This window comes from Aspergillus ochraceoroseus (genome assembly GCF_002846915.1).
Source record: "Aspergillus ochraceoroseus IBT 24754 chromosome Unknown P175scaffold_5, whole genome shotgun sequence".
Classification (NCBI taxonomy): Eukaryota; Fungi; Ascomycota; class Eurotiomycetes; order Eurotiales; family Aspergillaceae; genus Aspergillus; species Aspergillus ochraceoroseus.
In genome coordinates, this window is record NW_024468480.1 from 1312132 (window position 1) to 1335978 (window position 23847).

Genomic DNA, 23847 nt, shown 5'->3' on the forward strand with positions numbered 1-23847 from the left:
CCCGGGTCTCCGCGTCTTACTCTGCGCCATTAACCCAGCAAAGATAGCAGCACCAACCCGGACCGATGCTGTCAGGTAGTGGCAACGAGGAAAAATCACTTTTCGGGATCCGTCGTCGCGGCTATAGTAAGTTAAATTAGGTAGTAGATCAGATCAGATCAGATCACCTGGGTATACGGCGCTGCGGGGAGAGAGAGTACTTGGGATATGGGGACTGCCTCCTCCTCCTCCTACTCCTACTCTACTACTACTAATACAGTGATATCTTATCGTTGTTATGATTGTTATCATTATTGGAAATTTTTTAATGCTCGTCACGAGAATGAAGTGTATGTTTCATTACTGTCTAGATTATTCCCAATACGATCGCATGAAAAAAAAAAAAAAAAGAATATATGTCTAAGAAACCGAAAGATTCATATCCTAATAACTGTTTAAGGCGTGCAACGTCCAGTAAAGCGAGGGTACAAGCAGCAATCACGGACGGTGTATCGCGCGCACAGCCAAGCGAGGAAACGCTCCAGACCAAGACCGTAGCCTCCATGGGGGGAGGTTCCGTATCTGAGTAAATTGATTAGTCAAGAAACTAGAAAGGGGGTAGGGAAAAAAAAAAGTGACGTACTTGCGCTGGTCAGTGTACCAGTAGTATGGCGAGGGGTCCATGCCCTCGTGGGCGTAGGCCGCCATCAGCTCGTCCCAGTCATCCATCCTCATACTTCCACCGACAATTTCACCAACACCAGGCATCAGGACATCCACACTCTCGGTGACGCGACGATCCTCAGGGTCTTTCTTCATGTAGAAGGCCTTGATTTCCGCGGGGAAGTGAGTAAGGAAGATGGGCTGGTTGATGATATCGGTCATCCTACGCTCAGCGGCTTCAGCGATATCGTCACCAAATTCGTGGGGCTTGCCCTCCTCGTTAGGGATTTCGTGCTCGCGGAGCCATTCAATAGCCTCGGAGTACTTCATACGGCGGAAGGGGCGGCTTGGCATCTTGAAGTCCGGGTTAAGCTGGTCAAGGTTGGCCTTGGCGACGGGGTCAGCCAGAGTCAACTCGAGGACACGGCAGATAATGGTTTCGAGATGGTCAAGAAGGTCGGTAAAAGTGATGAAGTCCAGCTCCGCCTCAATGTGGGTGTATTCGGAGAGATGGCGACGGGTGAGGGACTTCTCAGCACGGAAGGAGGGGCAGACACAGAAGACATCTCCCATCGATGGAAGACAGGTCTCGAGATAAAGCTGCGACGACTGGGTGAGATAGGCGTCCTCGCCGTAGTAGTCAAACTTGAAAAGGGTGCTGCCACCTTCCACCTGGGTTTGCACCATGGCTGGTGGGGTGACCTCCAGCATGCGGGTCTCCTCAAAGGTCTTGCGGAACGCGCGCAGAGTAGCGGCGCGCACCTTCATGATAGCGGAGGCGGTTTCACCACGGAGGACCAGGTGACGGTTGTTGTAAAGGGTTTGTGGGTCGGCATCAGGAGCCACACGGGTGGTGATGGCCTCCTTGTCACCAGCGGCACGGCCAATAACAGTGTAAAAGTCCACATAAAGTTCACGGTTGTTGGGCGCGTGCTGCTTGGGAGGGACAGCCCGCATCTCTCCATGGAGTGCCATGGAAGTTTCAAGGGTGAGAGTCATAGCATCGTATGTCTTAGTCAAATCACCGGTCAGAATACACTGCAAGTAACCATAGCCATCGGCCAGTGTCAGGAAAATCATGTCCTTCTGAGTGCGCAGGCGATGAACCCTTCCCAGGACACGAACTCGGGTGCCAGGCGTCTCAGTTTCTGACGAACCCAGCTTCACAATGGCCGGGTCAGTTTCGTCCAGACGGACCCTGACAGGCTTGGCAAGAGAGGTATCTTCCTTGATGATAACCTTCTTGGCTTCCTCAAGAACAAGCTTACGTTTATCTGCTTCCTCCTTCTCGCGAATGGCAAGTTCCTGCTCTTTTGCAGCCTTTCTTTTCTTTTGCTCGTACAGGTTGGTGGCCTTCTTCATCGCCGATTTAGTAGCTGGCTTCCACTCCAGTTTCGCCGCTGGGTCAGCCCCTTCGCCAGTGGGCTCAGTCTCGGACTTGCGAGTCAAGTACTGCGCACCATCGGAAGGCGCATGTTGCTGGAAAGCATAGAGAAGTGTCTTGTAGGGAGCGGACTCGGAGCCAGTGGCGGTCGAGTCGTCTCTTCCGACGTCTTCGTCAATGTAGATAGACGCCATTGGGACGATCTATGGACAGGAAACAGTATCTAGAAGAGTGTAGATTGTCACACAGTGGTGGGAATGCCAGTCGTGTATGCGTGAGGCAGGGGTGAACTGTGCTGTGGAGGGAGGAAATATTTGGTTAGATAGTCTGAGTCACATAGCGGCGGGGAAGAGGAAAAAGGGGGGGTAGGGTATAGGATAAGGCGAGGGAAGTTACACAAAGAAGTTTGAGGCAGTATTTACTTACTCAATGACCCAATTTGCCCTACAATAGAACGTAAAACTCGACCCACAGAAGATGATGTGAAGAATAAGTCTTTTGGTTATCAATTTCTGGAGGGGTAATTTTCTGGCGCCGAACCGCGATTGTTGCCTCAGGCAGAGAGATAAGCCCAATTTGCCGCTTCCCCTGTATTTCCCGTCCTTATCGGCTTCCATGGCCACTGGATGTGTGATGTGATTCGTCACCGATGGGAAGGAAATCAAGTGAACCACTCGATAGAACCCAAAGAAATGACTCCGGGTTCTAGAGTCTACTTGGATTATTATCCGTACTAGCTGCTAAGAGGGCGTATATTTAAAGTCTATCGTTGGCTTGTTAGGCGCTGTAGTCCGTCCTGTAGTCGGAGCGGAGTATAGTTCGGCCGACAAGAGCCTCTTCTAATTTTTCTGGTCTCTTTTCCCGTTTCTCTTCAAGTTCAGAGTCCGAACCCCACCAAATGTCCTGGAGAGATGCCGGAACGCCTCCTACTAGTCCCGATCTCATCTGACATGAATGACATGGCTAATACTGGATGAATTGTGATGGTTAGCTTTTCATCGGCTCATTGACGCAGTATTGAGCGACCTCAATCGCCGCAGCACCGCAAAGGTAAAATGGTGCCCCCCACCAAATCTACCTCTCAGATATGACATGAAGCACTGGCGATGCCATCTCTGCAGGGCTTTCGAACTATTTATTCATTCCCCGCTCCCTCTTTCCCTGTGATGGAGCTTCTTGACCTTGTGATTCCCCGTAAGTTGAGGGATACCTGAGATTGGAATGATGTTTCGGGACAACAGACGCTCGAGATTACCTGTCCTGCACCCTCGCAGATTTCAAGGGCTCCTTGTTAAGGAGATCATGGTTTTCATCATGTCTGGTGAGGAGATATTTTCCCCCAACTTTTCTCTGGGCCTTCGGAGTTTCAACCAGGGAACCGCAGACTAATCAATTGGTACTCTCCACAGGAAGCGTTACGACTTCTATTATTACCACCTGGTCCATACTATTATTATTACAATGGTTTTATTCTTCTTTTCCCCTGAAAAGTGATGATGGTTCACATTGGATGTACCTGAAGATTTCCTGTCCTTCTCCTGTGGTCCCCCCTTTTTTAACTCTTTCCCTGTAACGATAATAAACCTACGGGGCAGATTATACACTTATTATTGTTGTTATTGTTATTGGTATTATTATTATTATTATTATTATAATTTTTTTCTGGTGAACTCCCTGCTCTGTTATATTTTGCCCTGTTTTCTCCCTTCATAACTTCACTTCATTCTAGTAATTTGTATTCTTTTTTCTCTTAATCTTTATTTCTTACTGTTCTCCTCATTTTGGTACAATTTTCTTTTCCTTTGGAATAAGAATCAGCCCAAAAAAAAAAAAGCGCCCAGGCTGTTGTTACGAGGTATTCTCCATCTATATTTCTTCATCAAGCCCCGATCTCCAAAGAAGCCCCTTTTTTCCTTATTTTTAAGCTCGGTTTTTTTTTTCTCCCTATTTCCCTTTTTCCTCTGAGCATACGACAACTCTCACAACTATCTTTTTAAGTGCCATTTCTTCTCATCCACAGTGGTGCGCGCTTATCCTCATCCAGTCTAACAGCCACAACCTGGCGTGTCTTCGGTTTCCTTCTTGTCTCCATTCTTCGAGTGGTCTGTCTGTCTTTGCGTTCTATCATTATTATTATTCGTGCAGGGGTCGGATTTCAGCTTTTTTTTCGACGGACCCTTAATCCTTCAATTGATGATTATCGACCTGTTTTTCTTTTTTACGCATTCCGTTTTTGAACATATTATTCTTTTCGAGTCTTGAGTCTCTTGACACGCTGAATTGGCTTGACTGGCGTTGCGGCATTCTAACCGCGAACCCCCTAAAATTCACCAGCCAACTAAAACATCTCAAGGTTTGTCTTTCTCCTTTCCATCAACCAACCCCATGCACATTCCAATTGACCACTGGGATCCTTTCTAGACACGTCTCCATTGGGCTCTTCTTTCTCTTATTTCGCGCTGTGACCTTTTTTGATTCTTTTCTTGTTCTCGTTACTCTCTTGATCCTGCAGTTTATTCCTCCTTTTCTCTTCTTTATTCTCTCTTCTTGCTCCCCTGCTTTCCCATTTCCCATTTCCCATTTCCCGCTTCCCTTTTTTCTTTTTTTTTCCGGGGGGGGATCTCCAGACTTCATACTTCATAATATCTTTTTTCTCTCTCTCTTCTACGTTCTTTTTCCTTCTTCAGACCTTCTTTCCTATTAGGTCGATTCCTCCGTTCTGAACGCCCCTCCTGTCATTCGAATCGGTTGCTCCATCCGTCTCAACCTCTCCCGCTCTCTCGCTGTGCCCCAGGAGACGATCGTGTCCCGTTCCTTTACTTTACTCGCCATGCAAACCTCCGATGCCTCTAATATCCCGAGTCGTTTGATCCCTTCCAAATTTTCTCACCTGAACGCGGACAGTACTGGTTTCTCCCACGGAGCCTACAACTCAAACAGCATCTCTTTGCAAGGATTCTCGGACCGGAACCCTCGTCGGGCAAACATTCCTGCCATTAACACCACTGCCATCCCAAGCACATCCGATAGCATGGCAACCTCAGGAACCGCGTTCGACATGAACTTTACCCCCCTCCTTCCTTCCCAGTTGCTGCTCGGCAGTCCGTTCCAGCCCGGGACTCCCTCCGCATTTGCCTCGCCCCAATTCACCAACTTTGGCGGCTTTTCCCAGAACGCGTCCGCACAAGGCCCCCAGAACCAATTAGCTAGCCCAACGCAGGCGTCGCATAATGCTGGTCTATACTCGAATATGATGTCCGTGGACGGTCTAGGAAGCTCGCAGTTGCTGGGAGGCCCCCAGTCCCCTGTTGGTGGACTCGGTGGTTTGGGCACGGCGGCCTTCGGGAGTCCTGCCGCGTCCGTGACCCCTGGTCTTCTCTCGGGCACGAGCCGAACCGTGTATCTGGGCAACATTCCCGCAGAAACCCCTGCGGAAGAAATATTGAACCATGTTCGGAGTGGTCAGATCGAGTCGGTGCGCCTACTCCCAGATAAGAATTGTGCTTTCATTTCTTTTCTGGACAGCAATTCCGCCACCCATTTCCATTCTGATGCTATCCTAAAGAAACTGGCAATCAAAGGAAACGACATCAAGGTAGGCTGGGGTAAACCCTCGCAGGTGCCCACCTCGGTGGCTCTGGCAGTCCAGCAGTCCGGTGCGTCACGAAATGTGTACCTCGGCAACTTGCCGGAGGAGATGACGGAGGATGAGTTGCGGGAAGAGCTAGGCAAGTTTGGTCCTATTGACACCGTAAAGATTGTCAAGGAAAAGGCCATTGGCTTCGTCCACTTCCTCTCTATTACCAATGCTATGAAAGCTGTCTCTCAGCTTCCCCAGGAGGCTAAATGGCAGGCCCCCAGACGTGTTTTCTACGGAAAGGATCGATGTGCCTACGTCTCCAAAACACAGCAACAAAATGCAGCCCAGTTCCTGGGAATCGCCCCAGGATACGCCCACATTCTCAACTCCGCAGACCGCGACCTGATTACCAATGCTCTCGCCCAACAGTCCGTCGCAGCTGCGGCTGTTGCTACATCGGCAGGTGGCGTGAATAATCTCGGTAACCGGACTATCTACCTGGGTAACATTCATCCTGAAACTACCATCGAGGAAATATGTAATGTTGTGCGAGGAGGCCTTCTGCATCATATTCGTTACATTCCCGACAAGCATATCTGCTTTGTGACATTTATTGACCCGACCTCCGCTGCCTCTTTCTATGCCCTTAGTAACTTGCAAGGGCTTATGATTCACAATCGCCGCCTGAAGATCGGTTGGGGTAAACACTCTGGCCCTCTCCCTCCAGCCATTGCACTGGCTGTAAGCGGCGGTGCATCCCGCAATGTGTATGTCGGCAACCTGGATGAGTCGTGGGCCGAGGAGCGTCTCCGTCAAGACTTTTCCGAGTATGGAGAGATCGAGCTCGTGAACACATTGCGCGAGAAGAGCTGCGCTTTCGTTAACTTCACCAACATCGCTAACGCCATCAAAGCCATCGAGGGCATGCGAAACCGTGAGGAGTACCGCCGCTTTAAGATCAATTTTGGCAAAGATCGTTGCGGAAACCCACCGCGTCAAACCGGTACCAACGGACAGCAGAACCGCAACGGAGGCGGCATTGATGGACCACAGTCACCTTCCCCTGCACTCAATGGTTTCCAGAGTCTGAGTCAGTCTGGCTCTCAGTCCAGCCCAACTCGACCCGCCCTGTCACCCGCGCCTGGTTCCACTGGATCGCAGAATGGCCAGCAGAACCGACACCCACTTCAGACAGTCTCCTCCCCATCTGGAATCTTGAACACCGGAGCCAATAACCCCCTCACCATGTATCTAAACCAAATGTCCGCCCAACACGTTCAAGAGCAGGAGAACCGGTTGAATGATCCTATGGCCCTGGCGGCCCTCCAGTCCCAATCCCAGTCCACTTCCCAGCAGCAATCACTTTATAACGCCGCGAGTACCGGTGAACTCGCTAATGGAAGCATCGAAGCCCCACTACATCAGCACAAGCCATCCGCCAATGGTTTTCTGAACGTTACCAGCGGTTCCACGGGGCCTGGGCACCATGCCACGGCTAGCACCAGCAGTCTGAGCGTCCCCCGCGCCCAGCATTCCCGGGCTGTGAGCTTACCATCATTTTCCCAGGAGCCATTTGGTCCCATGGCCAGTCAACCTGGTCGCTCAGGGGTGACCCACCAAGCTCAAAGCAGTTTCTCAAGCTTTACCTCTGCCCTAGGCGGACTCAATCATAGCGGCTTCGGACTAGCCATCCAAAACGAAAGCTCACTACCTGGTTGGGCTGAAGAAGAAATTGGGGCTAAATAACTACATTCGATAAAGCCGAGCATTTATTCCATACCTTCGTTCTAGGGTTGCCGCTATCTTCTTTTTTTTTTTTTTTTTCCCCATTCCATTTTTCTCCGTCATGTGGTTGACTATTGATATTATCATTTACTGAGATGTTTCCCTTCCGATTCTTTTCTATGTATTGGCTTCATTTTTATTTTTAGTTTTTGTCTTCCTAATTTTTTGTCCAAATTTTGTTCTTGGCCAACCCACTTTTATAACATTTTAATTTCCTTTCTTATACCATCCAAATGTATTGCTAGCTGGGTACAATATTTCTTTTCTTCACATCTTCTCTGTTTTCTCCTTTGTTTCCACAACATTTCTTCTTAACTTTTTCACTACGCTTTTTTTTTTTTGGCAATTTCAGTTGGCTATCAGGGCGGGTGAGACCTTGGCTATACCCTAGTTTGGCTTTGCATTTGTGATTCCTTTTCAAGGGAAATAATCCAGAGAACACGACCACTGCTGCACTCTGGACTGTGGATAAGATCTCGACTACTATTGCGGTAATTTTTCAGGATCTTGAAGGCTTCCAATTGCCATCATGATGCATGGGAAAGAAGGGACAGAAAAGCAGAAACGCGAATATCACGATATACATCTGGTTTAATAATGTGTGCAAGACCTGTCTGAGGTTGGCAATCATGTAAAGATAGTTATAGCATATCTAGTCCATGAGCGTATAACAATCATATTTGAAAAACCTCTGCAATTACACTCCGTAGATATTAGTGGTTAAGCTGAATTGATTATATAATATTGTAGTAAGCAGAAGCTACACTAATCTAGTATAGTACGGAACTATTATTTTGGCGACCTGGGGAGAATCCCATCTTTGCTTTATCACCATCATCGTCGCCTCTCCTCTGCTCTTTGCCATCATCCGTTCCTCTTATCTCAGTTAGATACGAATCTCTCAAGACATGGCTTTGCCTCCTGAGCAGATCAATATCAAACGACGTCGGGAGGAAGAGCCAGTGGATACATTGTGTAAGAACCCCCCAAAGCTTGCTTCCTTGATCCCTCGCCTCAATATACATTGAACAGGCTCTGTTCATACTACGGGGATTTATCTTGAGACGCTATTCAACTACATCCAGGGGGTTTTGAGCTGATCAAGGTACAGTTATCCAATCCGAGCTACATCAAACAAAGCGTCGGTTCACGGACTTTGTCTTCCAAAGAGTGACAATTAGTGCAAGCCAGGCTCGTCGAAGTGGCTTACCCAGTCCTTCAGATTTGACAGCTTCACAAAGGACTGTACGAAGCCCCCGTTCTGTGAGCAGCATCCATCTCCCCAAGACCACCAATAAGGAAAATGGAGGTGTCCCTTTGGTGAGAGCTACGTCCCCTGGGGCTGAAATTCGTGATGAAAGGCGAATTGCCGCCGCCCGTAAAGAGGCCGAGGAGCGACTGAAAAAAGCCTTATACTCCTCGCCTACGCCATCGAAGTCGGACTCTGAAAAGGGTACTGCAGCTCCGGAGAGCGGTGAAGCACCAGGTGCCGGAGTATTGGTTTCTTCCACATCGAGCGGACAGGAAAGCCCCCCCGCTTTATCGTCTGCGGGCCTTGCGCCCTCGATACGTCGGTTTCAGATCTCCCGATCGAGCACGCCGGGAAGTCCACTCCGGAGTACAGGCGGAGGCGTCCAAAAACGGAGAGGGGATGGCGCTATTGCCGTTCTGGTGGAGAAGCTCCGCCGTGAACCCCATTCAAGACAGGCGTCTTATGTTGCGGATGCTGTTGTTGGGAGAGCAGATGACGCTGCTTTGGCTGTAAGTCAGGAATTGACGCCTGCTCGGCCGCGTAAGCGGCCCGTGGTGAATCAGGCAGAGAAAAAATGGCGCGAAGAGCGTCAGGGAGCCATCTCTGCAGCCAAAGAACATATCACGCAAGTTCTTGAAAAAGAAGCGCAGGCTCACCAGAGGAACTGGGAAGAAGAATCCGAGCGCCTAGCGCGCGAGCTTGAGCAGATCGCACTGGAGCTTGATGGAGAAATGGAGGGCCTTCCGACAGACACAAAACTGCACTCTCCTACAGCAACTCGTGCAGTTATTCCCAAGCCTCCGCTCAAATATCAACCGCGGACCCCGAATAAACCTCGAGCAGTTACACTCCCCGCTGCCGACATCAAGCAAGGGGACGCCATGAAGCCAGCCACGACGGAACAGGACGGCAGTGATAGCGACGAAGAGTATGTTTACGACACGTATATCCGTCGTCCGCTGTCGGATGAAGGGCTTTTGACAGACCCACTAGTCGATCTAGAATTAGGCCAGGAAGCGTGGTTGAGGCGACACGGGATTGACGCCACTCGCCAAGATATTGGAGTTATCGTCATCACCCCCGAGGACGAAATTTATTGGGCGGATTTTGTGGAGGAAGATGATGAGGATCGGTGGGATAGCGAAGATGGGGACTCAAATGGTAAACCACCCACTTCATCCATTTTCCAAGTAGAAGATGAAACACGACCCATTCTACAACAAGCTAATGGCATTCTATTGGACAGCTGAAAACAATCCTGCGAATGACTATCCAGATGAGGACTTGTCCTGGGACGACGAGGAAGATGATCCGGCAGCGATCTACAGGAAGTACCGACATGGCCGGTCCGACGACGAAGAATTCGACGGGGACGACTCTACTAGTGAGGGTGCCGGTGCTGGCGGATTTGGAAATCGACTTGGGGGCCGGTTGCAGGTGGAGTCAGACGAAGAAAGCTGGTAAATAACAAGTCTAACTCGGGTAGCTGCATTTGCAGGACTTGGGATTTCGAGATCTCTTCGCCTCGAGAGACGGTGTGCAGGCCTCCGTTACTGACCTTTGTGGGAGGGCATATTCTTGTGTTTTTGTACCCAAGATCTTAGGTATGCAAGACTTTGAATCAACTTGGCTTGCAGCAAGGGAACCAAAACAATTGCGCTCAGGGCTGCATCGCAAACCACTGTCAATTGACAAGTCCCGCGCGTTGGCGTGGGTATCAAACCGAGGACAAGTTTTATAAAGTAATCTCAATAATGTGTAAATTGAAAATCCGGTATGGGCAGCATGAAGGGGCTGCTTGCTCGCTTACCGATTACATTAGTTACAGTGAGGACGGAAGCCCGTGCGCGAGGCGGCATCACAGTAACAGCGAGTTTTTCAACTTTACCCAAGGGGACGACGGAGTTAATGTGATTCCGCTTCCGGACTCGCCACTCCCAGCCCTCTTATAATACTCTCTCTTCCCCTTTCCCCATCTTCGTAAATAGTTCCCTTTCTCATTTCACGCTGGCAGGCAACCCCCTTTATACCCACGTAGAGAAAGTATTAGCTGCTTGCCGTACTCGCCGCCAGGCCTGCCATTCCTGTGTTCTCATAGGACTCTCTGATTTCACTGGTTGATTTTGGATTGGGCAGGTACTCGTGACCAGGCCGCAACGGCTTCTACAACTTTACTCTTTCTTCGTCATCTCCATCTTCTGTTAACATTACTCGAGTCAGGGCTGCTTTTATTGTCTCAAAGCCCGGGTGGGAGGGTAACTCGATTCGTCGAGGGGTTCTCTTTGATCTCTTTCCTCGCAACAGCATCATGACCGAATTATCGACAAAAACGCCGTGGGCAACAGGCGTCAAGAAAGTTCTGGTTTCTACTTCTACTCTTGACAATCCCTCTGTGGCTAGTATGCGTCTTGCCTACCATAAATATACTAATCAAGGATGCATTTCCCTCGGTATCAACGCAAAGTCGGGAAATTCGAGCGGCCAAAATTCACTTCTGTTTAGAATCTCTCCGGAGTCAGTCAAAACGTGTAGGTTAATCTTGGTAAGCGACGAAACACTATGTCCAGAATATTTTATTACAAGACTCCAGACAAGGGCAAAGAATGTTCGGGACGTCTCATTACTTATTCTAGAACTTGATCGGGCGCTTGCAGAGGAGACTGTTCTTTGCCCGTCTAATCTGCCGTCTCCACTCCCTGCAGCGCATAGGGACTTGAATTTCGCCGCTTTTGCAAGGGTTTGTGAGTCCAAGTCTCTACGAATCTATTTCGGTCGGCAACAGTTCAGGGATTACGAACTCGGTGTACTGAGGACCTTTGTTCATGGTCTAAGGACAAAAAACCTTAAAGCGGTGTCTTTCAATGAGGCCCGCCAGGGCCGTATTGAAAGACGCTGGAAGGATCTGAGTGTATGGCTTGACAACCCGCCTGATTATGAGGAGTCTGCGTCCGAACGGGTGCAGCAAGTGAATCCACCCCCATATCATGATAAATCTAAGTTAGCCCGTGCGGGTGAGAAACGGCCCCGAGGTACCCTCAATTCCAATATTCTTCTGTACTTTATCTTCTACAATAGTTTGTTAATTGTTTATAGACCACTCTTCATTACCACCCGAGGATGACGGACGAAAACGACCGCTCTTAATATCCCCAGAATCGCCATGCTCTCCTACCGAAGTCAATACACCGAGTCCTCGTCCCCCTTCACCGGCCTCGATCCGAGCAACCGACTTTACGCGTCATTCCTCTCCAAGACGCACGGAGCGTGACACACTTGCGCGTTTTGAGCATATGCTCTATGGTGCTTCCGATGATTTGATCCGCCAATTATTGATTCGCTTAGTATGTCGATGTCTACCGACCGTATCTGATGATTCGGAGGGTCATTTACTCTCTGATTCGGAGAAAGCCATTTTGACCAAGATCGAATTGATCGAACGTCACCTCGAACGTGTCATCGATGCGAAGATCAAATCCATCCTTGAAACACATATCCTGAAGGAAATTGTGCAGGAGACCGTCGACAGTGCTTTAAGCGAGTGTTGTGACAAGGTCTTGGATGTATGCGAAATGCACAAAACTGAATTTAGCGAGCACGTTGACGATAGTAAGACCGACGTACGCATCACAGCCGACGATTGTATGAAGGAGATGGAAGAACAAGCCCAAAAGCATATGGATGAAATAGAAGAGCAAGCGCAACAGTATATGCATAGGATTGAGGATCAGGGACCAGAGGCTGAGATATCTGCGGAGAAAACGGGACCTCATTTAAAGCGATGGTTGGAAACGTCTGCCCAGTCTCTACCTGCGAGCAAATCAAGCCCTCGCCAGGGGGTGCTGAGCCCCAAGGCCAGACGCAGCTCCTTCTAGTGGATTGGTAATAGACACGCAGCTCCTAAATATCACAACATATATATATATATATAAACTAGAACCATGTGCTCTGCTCTACTCTACTCTACTCTACTTGATAGATGGGTAATAGTTAACCGAGACATGAATCTACTCCCTAAGAGGGGTATTATATCATACATATCATATTATCCCTAATCATGTCATGTCATGTCATGTTTATTTGTTTATTTGTTATATATACCTGAATAGTTCTACTCTGCAGATACACATATATACAACAGCTAAAACAAGCTAGGAGAATCAACCAGACTCTGCATGGCCTACCTAGCTGTTGATATGTAATTGAGCTGACGAGACAATATAATATGCATGTTCAGTCGATGCAGCAGGGCTGGGGAGATCACGTGATCGTGATCGTGATCTATTTCATACTCTGCTCCCCCGAGTGTATGATGATAGATAATGTGCATTATTATTATTATATATATATTAGAATAGAACGTTTCTTAGAAGGGATAGCTTATATGAATAATCAATATATCTTGTGAGAATCAAGTTCAGTTTTGAGTTTCCAAACCCGTATGTATGCCAGTATCCAGAAAGCCTCCCGATGAGCATGCCAGCATTTAACACGGAATATAGAGGACCAGTCCAAATCATATCCAAATCCAACCCCGAAGCGATACGCAACCCAGATTTCCAAAGTTATAGACAGAAGAATAGAATATGAAGAGAGGAAGAGAGGAAGAGAGGAAGAGAGGAAGAGAGGAAGAGAGGAAGAGAGGAAGAGAGGAAGAGAGGAAGAGAGGAAGAGAGGAAGAGAGGAAGAGAGGAAGAGAGGAAGAGAGGAAGAGAGGAAGAGAGGAAGAGGAAGAGAAAGTAAGAGGAAGAGGAAGAGGAAGAGGAAGACAGTAAGACAGTAAGACAGGAAGAGAAAGTAAGAGGAAGAGGAAGAGGAAGAGGAAAGAAGAATAGAAAAAGGATCTTGTTGTTCGGCCGTTTTGGGTCAAAGAAAGATATCTCACTGGTGTGTATGAGAAGGTGAGAAGGTGAGAGAGATTATCGTGGTATCCGACGGGTCATGACTTCGTCTTTGTTTTCACGCATCCAAGGATACCATACCCCCATCCATTCTACCACCCCAAAACGTGGACCGTTGGATTCGGCGAGACCAGAGCCCTTGCGGAGAAACTCGCCGTCGCGCATGCGGCGCTGCTGGCGAAGGGTTGGACATTTCTTCTCCCTGATGAATCGGTAGAATTTGCACTGGATGCCCTGGAACCCGCGTCGTTGGCGACTGGGGAACTGGCGGTTGAAGCTTTCCCGGACTTCCTTCCACTCCTGGCACAGGTCGACGCGGTGGTACCAGATGAAATACATCTCCTCTTCTTCGTACTTGGGTCGGGGAGGTCGCCGTCGCTCTGGCGCATTACTCGAGCTGCTAGATACGGAGTCATATCGATCTCGCGAGTAGCCCCCCGGGGAAGACTCTGTGGATCGTGGTCTATAGGGCATGAATGCTTGATCTTGTGACGAAGCAGTGCTTTCTCTGTAGGGGTGGTGGTTTTCTGAGAAGCTGTAGTAGTACTGGTGGGGGCTTGGCGGGTAGCCAGGCGAGTACTGAGGAAGGTGATGATCATAATGGATCTTGGAGGCAGGTTTTTCGACCTCCACTGGGGGATTCAAGAGAGAGTCGATTGCCATACGACCTGGGCGAGAGGGAGACAGGTAGGTTGACTCCATCTTTTGTCTGGGGGGGGGAAGGGTTCAACCCAGAAGAGCTTCCAGTTTAGGTAGAATTGGTACGAAGTAGTTTGAGATGATAAGAGGACGGGTAGGAGGAGGCAACTAAAGGGGGATGGAGGAGGGAAAAGAAAACTAAGAGACGTTGGGAGTACGCTAGTATAAGAAGAAGAAGAAGAAGAAGAAGAAGAAGAAGAAGAAGTAGGAGATCAACCGGAGAGGTTTGGCCGCCCCCCTGCACACACGGCACTTTTGAGAGGGGGGATTGGAAGAATGGAATGGTTCAGGGAGAAGGGAAATTGACGCGTTAAAAGAATCCGGACGAGGTTCTGGAGCTTGGGGTGTCGACCATGACCAACACCTGCACACGAGATTTCTGGTTGGATTCTTAAGAGAGGGTATGGCGGACCAGGGTCTAGTTTAGTTGTGTCGAACCCATGCAGTGAACCGAATCCTTGGATCTCGTTGACCTGTAATAGAGACCGACGGTGACTGCGCCCCCTGTCCGGTCCTCGAGACGGTTGCTTCTACGGGTAAGAGTCTCTCTTCTGTTTATGCACAGTAGCGGCGGCAATAAAAGCGTAGAGGACAGCGGCTAGAGGGAAGAATTGGGAGATGACAGAGCCAAGGGACTAAGATCTATGCAGCGTACAGTCCAGATTTGAAGAGGGAGAAGATGACGGGAGTCGTCAGAAGAAGAATAGAGGAAGGGGACAGGAATGAGAAATAGAAAAGAAGAAGAAGAAGCAGAAATGGCTTATATGCAAGGATCTCGTCTCGAAGGTTCAGAAACAAAAGAATGATTTGCCACAGATTCCATCCAAACGAAGGAGAAGCAGCAGTGAGAGAGAGAGAGCATGAAGCAGCAGGAGGCTTGAATAAGTGGAGATCTCAACCGATGCCAAAGGGTCACGTTGATAGTAGAAAGCCAGCTTGAATCAAAAAATAATCCAGAAGAATAAATTAAATAATCGGAATTCAATATTGATTTATTTTAATAATAGTTAATAATAATTATTATTATTATTAAAAGGTTTGACGGCACCGTTGGATCGGGTAATTTATTAGGTTCCTTCCATTTCACAGATACTACTTCCTTACAGGACGAAAGACTGTCGGAGTCATTATACTCCTACCTAGGGGATCTCTAAACTAATCACTTTCCGGATGAGTGGAAGAGAAGAGACATTGGACCGAAACAACAACAAAGAAACTGAAAGCAGAGACGATGAATTGACTTTATCTGGCTACCAAGTTAAGATCTGGTTTCCGTACTTCCTTGGAAGCAAAAAGGGTAAATGGACTAAAAAACCAAACCATACGAAAAAAAGGAAATCAATAATAATAATAATAATAATAATAATAATAATAATAAATATGACGATCATGATCGGATCACAAAGAACCAAACCCCGTGTCTCTTGATATTCGGATCTCAGACTCCGGAAGTTTCTCTCCCTATTCGCTTTCCTTCTGAGACGCTGTAGAGTCTCGTACGAATATCCGGCTAGTGGATAAGTACCGTTCAATGAACGTCCTCGTTTGTTGTAGGATATATGATTGGTATAGAGCTGTACAGCTTCTCCTGCCCAGGGTCGTGGTTGTGGTCCAGGTACTCAGGAGTCAGGACCTACTCCGGAGGACCTATATCTAGCTCCTCACATGCTTCCTTGTCGCCTACTTGTTGCAGCCCAGCCCTGAAGATTCGGCACCGCAAGCGTGCTTTTTCCAATCCAGTCACAAGCCTTCATGCTTGAGGGAGGGAGAAAATATTCTCATCACTATGTCGATCTTTTATTCGGGATTATTTTACTCTACAGCCCTGCCACTGCATTAGATGATAGGCGGATCCAGCGTTTGAATGAAAACGCGGGAACATCGGATGACATTTAGTATCGTCATCTATCGAGCAGTGGAGCTGTTTAGCCTCGAGTTCCTCTGGAGATCCTACTGGTACCCATCCAGGTAGTATAATGAAGAACGCACTTCCATTCCCAAGTCAAAAAACTACCGGTACCTAGTATTATTGAGGTCTCCACTTCGGATAATGAAATGTAAAACTAGTCTCCCCCCCCCCCAAAAAAATAGGGGACGGCGTTCATCGGGGGATGAATCTTCAGAGCTCAGACCCGCTGATAGGGAGGTATCCTTGAAGATTTTCGTTCAAGCAAGAAGGAAGAAAAAAAAAAAAAAAAAAAAGCAAGTCAAAGCTGGAAAAGTATCCCCCATGTTCAACCTTGGAAACCTGTAGAATGCAAGAACCTGAAGGAATGAAAAAAAAAAAAAAAACCAACAGAAAGAGAGAAAATTCCTGCGCATTTATTGGGTGTGGAAGGCTGACCTCCAACCGGCCAACTTTGCAGTGGCTTTGGCTAGTTTACCGTTCTGCTGGGACGCTGGAGCGAATCATAGCCAGATACCAAATGGCCTCAGATGACAGATAGCACTTTTGGGCCTTCAACTCCAGCCAGCTGAGAACCTGACAGGTGGACAGTTGAAGTTTTAGCGGACACGATGTGGGTGGGTCTGGACCTGGAATGGGGCCAAATCATGTACATTGTACATACCTCAAGAGGAGGGAAGTAGATGAGATTCCTGATTATCTTTGGATTCTGATTCTGATTCTGATTCTGATCCAGGTATTTCTGGATTATAAGATTAGGAACTGAACTGTCTGGTCCAGATAACAATCTGCAGAGGCTGCCAACTCATCATTGCAGCTGTATGACTCCGATATACAAGCTCAGATCCTCGCCACATTGCTAATTAAATGACAATGCTCCCACATAACTCCTTCAGAGGATTTAGTGGATCCTGTCAATATCAGCAGAATTAACATCATTATCGATTCGGACAGTCCATTTCGGATCCGGGTTCTCTTGGGGAAGCTTTGATCAATATGGAAGTAATAATTTACTGTATTACTGACGACGAGTACTGATATAATGTCTCAGTGGGAGCGGCGTCGACGGCATACCAGTCGGAGTTAGGCGTCCGATACGACTCTAGTCGACCCTGGAAGATCTCAGATGTGTCCATCTTGTGGTTGCTCTGGAGCATGTGTCCTGCACCTAATCATGATAGTTGAATGTCATCTGCAGATGTTGAGAACATCCTGCTTGCATCATCCTGACGATCCTTACCTTGTGAATACCCCTCTGGACAAATTTGCGGCACAGTCAACGTGCGCAAGCTTAGCACCACCAAGACGCTCGGCTACTATTAGGTATGATTGCAGGTTATGTATGCCCCCCTTGACTAAGTTCTCCAACCGTCTCCATCCCGCCCACTTGATGAATTCTGTCATATTCACTGTTTCTCCGAGGAAATAATAACCTGTCCTCTGAAAAAAAACCAGGGGAAGTGGATAGCCAGAGATGATCGTCCTCCTGCGTCTGTCTGTCGATCGCACCCTTTTCAGCAATACTTGGTTCGGCTTCGCTGCATCAGTTTTCAAATGTCTTGTCTGTCTGTGTGTTGTATGTACGTGCTTGTAAGTAGCATTAATCTACATATGTCTACAGTCTCATTATCTCCAACCTCGAGCTTCGAACCAAGGTTATTGATCCAAAACTACCTAGGTACTAGACTAGTGTGCCTTGAATAATTCAAAAAAAAAAAAAAGGTCCCATTTCTCCTCATCCACCTTCGCCTACCCGCAGCCGGATTCTGTCACGTGAGCCACTGAGAAAGTGTTGAGTTGGTCGTGGGTGGTTTATGATTTGCTGCCTTTTTTTTTTTTTTTTAACAGAGCACGGAGTAAAATGGGATGATATTCTTTTTTAATAAACAGGGATTATGCCTCATGATTCACGCGGGAGCGGCTTGCTGGTCTCCCCGAATGATATTATACTGGTCCTTGACGCGGCCCGCGGCGGTGATGTGATGTTCATGCCCCATGAAACCGTGCTACCTGGTACTTATGTATAGTATACATCCTACGTGGCTGGACTGGTTTATGCAGGAGGGGGTATGTATGCGAATTTGCCTGTTTTTTTTTTTTTTTTTTTTTTTTTGGATGATATATGGCTTGGTGTAACGGGTTGGTTAGCTTTCTTTCTTAGGTATAGGACGAGATTCTAGCTGAGTTTATCTTGAGGCTCAATTCCACTCTGTTGTCGTTCAACCAAATATTAGTGACTTTGGTGAAAATAAATCAATCCGCCTTTCGTACTTTTGTCTGATGCGCAACGCCCGCCCATTTCCCGCTGGCGCCCGAAATGCAAGCGAGCGAGCGAGCGAGCTCTGAATCTTGACGACTGACTGACTCTTGCAAGTTGCCTGGCTGGCGCCTGGCCTATTGAATCTTGTTTCGATTTATTGAGATGCGGATGAGATCACGGAATGCTGGTTGGTCAATCTCCTTGTTGCCTGCCCCCCCTTACGAGACTATTTGTTATAACATTTCTATATTTGATTTGTTCTCAGAACGGAGTCCGTGGCATACATAGTTAGTTGTGCCTCGTTTATCAAGTCAAGGTAGAATGAAGAATCGCAGAGTATAGTAGGTATCCTGGCCTTCCCGATGCATGTTTTGCATCCTCATGTTTCATTCAGGAAAGAGGCAAACAAACTCTGTCAGGGTCTTGTTTGAGGTTGTTTGCTGACTGACTTTCCAAGGTTGACAGTTGACTTGTTGTGAGTGAGGTTGGTTCTGCAGGATAAAAAAAAGTACAACTGAGATCCGAAGTTCTTCCGTAGACGAGGCAAACTCTCATCATCTTTCGTCAGACTTACCAAGAACTCAGATAACTAGATAGAAGGTCTCTTTTCTTGCTCCGTTTCCAACTCGCCTATCTTCACCATTTTGCCTCCTTTTTTTTTTTGGACCTGATGCGGCCAGATTAACAACAATCCATACATATGGGGAGGGGAGTTCGTCATGTGGAAATCCTTCAGCCAACGCCTGGCGTCAGATTCTTACTTTTTTTTTTTTTTTTTTTTTTTTTAACTTTTGTCCTACAGATAGTACAGAACCCACCTTCAAAACCAATTAGTCTTCCGCGGGTCTATTTTCTAGAAGCATGAGGATTGATTTCGCCCCCAATCCTAACCGATCTTGAAGGATTTTCTTCAGTCGGGAATTCTTTTTAATCCACTTTTACTGTGGACATCCGACTGCGGACAAGAACTTGAAGAAAGAGGTACTCCGGACACCGGACCACCCGGATCTTCAGATAGATACAAGGTTTAGTCTCGGCCGGGCTTAAAGGGTTGAACCGCAAGGTTCTGTGGTTGGAAAGTAGTGAAATCTATCTGGATTCTGGAATTTATTCTGGATACCTCCGAATCATGGCTGTGGCTGTGGCTGTGGCCTGAGGCTGACACACTTAGTTCATATATATACAGATTAATATCACAACAATAGTTAATACTCTGCAATATACCTAATCAACAATTCCACAGGCTGATAAATTAGAAGCTGCCATAGTTAGTTACCAGACAAGTTGTTCTGGAAAGATTGCATTTCTTTATTTGTTGAATCTGTACTTTCAACCCAAACTGAACGGCTGTACCAGGTACCTCTACCTACTCTAGGTGCTAGGTACTAGTATATACAACCAATCACACTAAACTACTCCTGCTACTAATCCAAAGTACTACCAAGTACTAAAATCCGAGTCATGGAGTGCCCTTCTCGATTATTATCATGACTGGTCCACGCTACCTAGGCTAGGTGGTACTCCGTATACTAACATAGGACGTACCGTGGAGCCGGGACCAAGGTCTTGGATTTTTGGCTTGGAGAGTCAGGAAATACCTCAGTCTGACCTGCTGACTACTAGTTAACTATTAACTAGTTAGTTACGGGGCATGGTAGGAGAAGTCTGAGGTAGGAGGTAGGGTGAGACATTCGGTATACAGAGTACCGAATAGTATGATCCGAGTTTCGTTTCTGTTCCTCTCTTTCTTTAGTGTGGGTTGTGAATGGGCAAGGGTGACTTGAAAAAGTCGAGCATTTTGTCGTCCGTCTCGGGGGTATGTATGTGGCACAGTCAGGATACATAAAACCTGGGCATGCTTTCGCGACGTATGTCCCCTATCCTATCCTATCCTATCCTATCCTATCCTATACCTTGGACTGGAAATGGGCTTGCTGGGTCAGTCAGTCAGTGGTCGTGGAGGTAACCTGGAGATGGGCGGCACGGTCTGATTGATTATTTATTGGCCTGAGACAAAAAACCGGCGAATTGTGTCACCTTTCAATATCAAGATCCATCCATCCATCCATCCATCCATTTTATAGTCCAATATACCCAGGTACCCAGGTAACAGCTATGTATACCTAATACCTAGTATAGCTAGCAGCAACAACGTAGGGTAGCATTTTCCTCCTGTCCATGATTATCTAGAAAACATCAACCTAGTCGACTAAGAAAGAAGGGCGAGGTGAGTTTACAGCCAGCCTCGAACGACCGGTAGTAGGTATTCGCTTAACCTCACCTCTTCAGGTCGACCGTTCGAGGCTCAATCTCGGAGGTACTTCCAGGGGGTTATGGTGTGTCCGCGTTTCCACCCTGCATCCCATCCAGCGGATCAACTGTCCTGGCAGCTGCTAAGCAGGGAGGGAGCCTGGTGATTCCATTCCCCCTTGTCATTGACATTCATTTCGCTACAGAAAGGAGGAGGAGGAGGAGAAACCAAACCGATACAAATCATTTTCAGTGGGACGACAACACTGCGCAGGGGATGCCCTCCTGTTTGTGGGATGGATTGGTGTTTTCTCTTTGGATCGTCAAAAAAAAATAAATAAACAAGTGGTCCAGTAATAATCGCTGGACAAGGAGGAGGTGGTTCAGCGCCTTCAATCACATTCACCTCGGCGGCTAGCTTGGTTCTTCTGCAGAGGGAGCTTAGAGAGGTTTAATCTCCCCCCCCCCCCCCAAAAATCCAACACTATCATGGGATTGGTGCCAAGATGGTCAGAAATCTGGAGTTTATATATATAAAATGGAAGCTTAAGTTGGTTGCGTAACTGCAGAGGCTGAATAAGTTTGTCTATTTCTATGGAGTAGGGTTTGAATTTCACTATCAACTTGCTGCTTGGCTGCCTTATTCTTGAACGTCGGCAAGACGAAATCGAAAGAAAAGAAAAGAAAAAAAAGAAAAGAAAAAAAAGAAAAAATCCTGGGTTGGACTGCCTAAAGGTTTACCTACGCTACGGCATGCTAATGCCTGGCTATCACACTCTCATCCAGACTGTCGGGTCAGGATGGTAGTATTCTAGTCGCAGGACAAGGGCAGCGGCGTTGCGCTATTCTGCCAGGAATTCGTATCTTTCATTTAATTCCTCCCTCGCGTGTCGCCGTGATAGGGTAGCTTGAAGCGATACTGGGCTGGGATCAGCTCATATGTGTCAACCTGCGCTGGAGTGGTTGCCCGGAGTTAGAGGAGTCTGGATGCTTTTCTTGGTCCACCAGCCTCGGATTCTCATTTCTGATGGAAATCCAGAGTCGTCATACGGTACCTGCTTTCCGAGGCAGTCCTGTCATGGCATGGGCCAAAAAAATATTGCAGGGAATTGTGGCCGAGACATCCGATTTAGTCGCGACACGAGAGAGCCCCTAAAATTTTAATCAAAGGAGTCAAGTCAGCCAGTTCCCCCTTTCCTAAAACTCAAAAGATGTATTCAAATCCAAGCCAGATGAAACCTTTTCTCTGACATCTGTGCAGGAAAATCCTTTGTTCTTCATCGGGGATCTCCGTACTTGGCCCCTCCCCACTCCCCACCTTAAGTTCCCATAGTTGTCGGGCTATTGCAACCCATGAATTGCCAAAACGGTCGTCCACGTCCATCCACCTGCATCGGAGTATCGTTCTCGGGGGGTATAAAGCAGCCTGTCAAATGACTTTGTCCAGTCAGCAAATCAAAAAATGCACGCTGCCATGCGCATGAAAACTTGGGTTAGACACATTAGGCCCTTTGCAAGAGAGGTACCGCTTCAGTTTTGGAGCTGGTGGGCTGGTGGATTTGCGGGTTATTCTTTCTTTCTCATGAGTCCATACTCGATAGTACTCCGTATGTACCTATTTAGTGAGTGAGCGAGTTGTGCCCCCCACAGGATCCAAACCCAAAACTTATGTAGGTAAGAGAGGGGAGGGGGGGGAATGGAAAAATCACTCATCATCCTCAAGTTAGAATTTGGATCCTCTCTTCGGCTTTCCCAGAGCGGGGGTTTGCAATGGCTGTCTTTGTGTCTAGCTTGGGATCGGGATCTGGGACCTTTGTTTCTGTTCGAGTGGTTGCAAAATTTAGTTGTGTCGGAGAGGAAGAAAGACGGACAAGTCGGGGGTCCAACTTGCTCCGTGCTCCACTTGGGGATTTGTCTGGTTGTGTATTGTCATATATGGTATCGTACTGTCGAGATTTAGAATACAGGAAAGATTCCCAGACCACATCTACATCTACATCTACATCTACATCTACATCTACATCTACATATATATATATATATTTTATTATATTATAGGAAATGCCCAGTCATGAGAGGTTATGAATATTAGAGCTTGAGGCATGGTTTCAACGAATGTGATTGCAAGTGGTAGCATACAAAATGTGAGTTTTCTGGCGTTGGATTGGCCTAGTAGAAGTAAGCATAACAATTACATTCAACTTCCTTGGCTTAAAGTGACATTGCAACATGATAGGCGCTATTCACGGCTTCCCGCTTCAACCGGTTCTTCATAATACCTCTGAGCGAATCCAAACGAGATGGCTCTTATCATTCTGGGGTCATAGGCGATTATGCAAGGTAGAGAGGTCGTCTCAGTCGACCCAAACTCAGTCAGAGTGATATCCGGTAGCGACCTCGCAACTGGAGAGATTTAGTGGGAATGAATGGCGGCTGGGGCGAAGGTAGAACTTGACCAGAACTTACGGGTCAGTAGTGTACTGAACATTGCAATGTTCCCATTCTTCACTACGAACAAGAGCCGCACGGAAACGGACTGCATCGTCGATGCTGCAGAAACGAAAGTTGACGATACGAGGCTGGAGCATATATTAGTATCGTAAGAGATCCGGTCAAGAGCCAAAGGACCTGCACTTACACAACCAGGAACAAACGTATCTACTATCTTTTCGACCCTGCGGTTGTTGGCGCTGGCAATTTCGAAGAGATTCGTCATGGTTATTTCCATATCCACACCCACTGCACGCACAACACGCGTCGAACCGACAGAAAGATTGAAACTAAGGTTTGAGCTCACAACATCAACCTGGGTGCCCATATCCACGAATACAGAGAGCTTTCTCTCCTTGTCTAGAACGATGCCGTTGGGATACTTGTCATAAAACGCCTTACAAGCAGAATGCTCACAGAAAAGCACGTGTGCATTTCCAGAGGGAGTAATGGAAACATTTTCGATCAAACCTCCATGAATCAACGACAAAACCTTGTCGGGAGCACCCCAGGATGGAGGAAGGCCTTTGATGATGATCCGGCGGACTTGGGCAGCTAAAGACAATCTAAATTTAATCTATACTCCAGTCAAGCAAGAGAAAAAGGAGGGAAATACCAGCCTTGTCCCGAACAGCCGGAGTGCCCCAGCTTGAGAAAGTAATCATGTTTTCACGGTCTTCCTCTTGCTTAACATTGCCTTC

General features: G+C 47.5%; 6 protein-coding genes across 6 annotated transcripts; 3 read left to right on the forward strand and 3 right to left on the reverse strand.

The window, feature by feature from the left end:
- Positions 1-288: 288 nt before the first annotated feature.
- Positions 289-2501, reverse strand: P175DRAFT_0269638 (asparagine--tRNA ligase DED81). The gene is made up of 3 exons (XM_040892744.1): positions 2453-2501; positions 623-2321; positions 289-561 (listed from the first exon to the last, which is right to left on the reverse strand). Exons 2-3 carry the CDS (start codon positions 2218-2220, stop codon positions 435-437), a joined length of 1725 nt encoding a protein of 574 aa, XP_040751506.1. The 5' UTR covers positions 2221-2321; positions 2453-2501; the 3' UTR covers positions 289-434.
- A 2355-nt stretch (positions 2502-4856) lies between these two features.
- P175DRAFT_0438487 (putative differentiation regulator (Nrd1)) lies at positions 4857-7352 on the forward strand (the record flags this gene model as incomplete). Its single annotated transcript, XM_040893915.1, has 1 exon — positions 4857-7352. One exon carries the CDS (start codon positions 4857-4859, stop codon positions 7350-7352), a length of 2496 nt encoding a protein of 831 aa, XP_040751507.1.
- An 869-nt stretch (positions 7353-8221) lies between these two features.
- Positions 8222-12515, forward strand: P175DRAFT_0558302 (Iwr1 domain-containing protein; the record flags this gene model as incomplete). Its single annotated transcript, XM_040900833.1, has 7 exons — positions 8222-8366; positions 8503-9804; positions 9890-10080; positions 10130-10247; positions 10794-11042; positions 11277-11672; positions 11737-12515. Exons 1-7 carry the CDS (start codon positions 8300-8302, stop codon positions 12513-12515), a joined length of 3102 nt encoding a protein of 1033 aa, XP_040751508.1. The 5' UTR covers positions 8222-8299.
- A 622-nt stretch (positions 12516-13137) lies between these two features.
- Positions 13138-13487, forward strand: P175DRAFT_0270656 (uncharacterized protein). The gene has a single exon (XM_040892746.1). It carries the CDS (start codon positions 13227-13229, stop codon positions 13413-13415), a length of 189 nt encoding a protein of 62 aa, XP_040751509.1. The 5' UTR covers positions 13138-13226; the 3' UTR covers positions 13416-13487.
- Positions 13488-13559: 72 nt separating this feature from the next.
- Positions 13560-14243, reverse strand: P175DRAFT_0510060 (uncharacterized protein; the record flags this gene model as incomplete). The annotated part of the gene is made up of 1 exon (XM_040898482.1): positions 13560-14243. One exon carries the CDS (start codon positions 14241-14243, stop codon positions 13560-13562), a length of 684 nt encoding a protein of 227 aa, XP_040751510.1.
- Positions 14244-23069: 8826 nt separating this feature from the next.
- On the reverse strand, positions 23070-23844 carry P175DRAFT_0439174 (uncharacterized protein; the record flags this gene model as incomplete). The annotated part of the gene is made up of 2 exons (XM_040893946.1): positions 23070-23701; positions 23763-23844. Coding segments are annotated over 2 exons (714 nt in total), but the record flags the coding sequence as incomplete, so codon positions are not given.
- Positions 23845-23847: the final 3 nt, after the last annotated feature.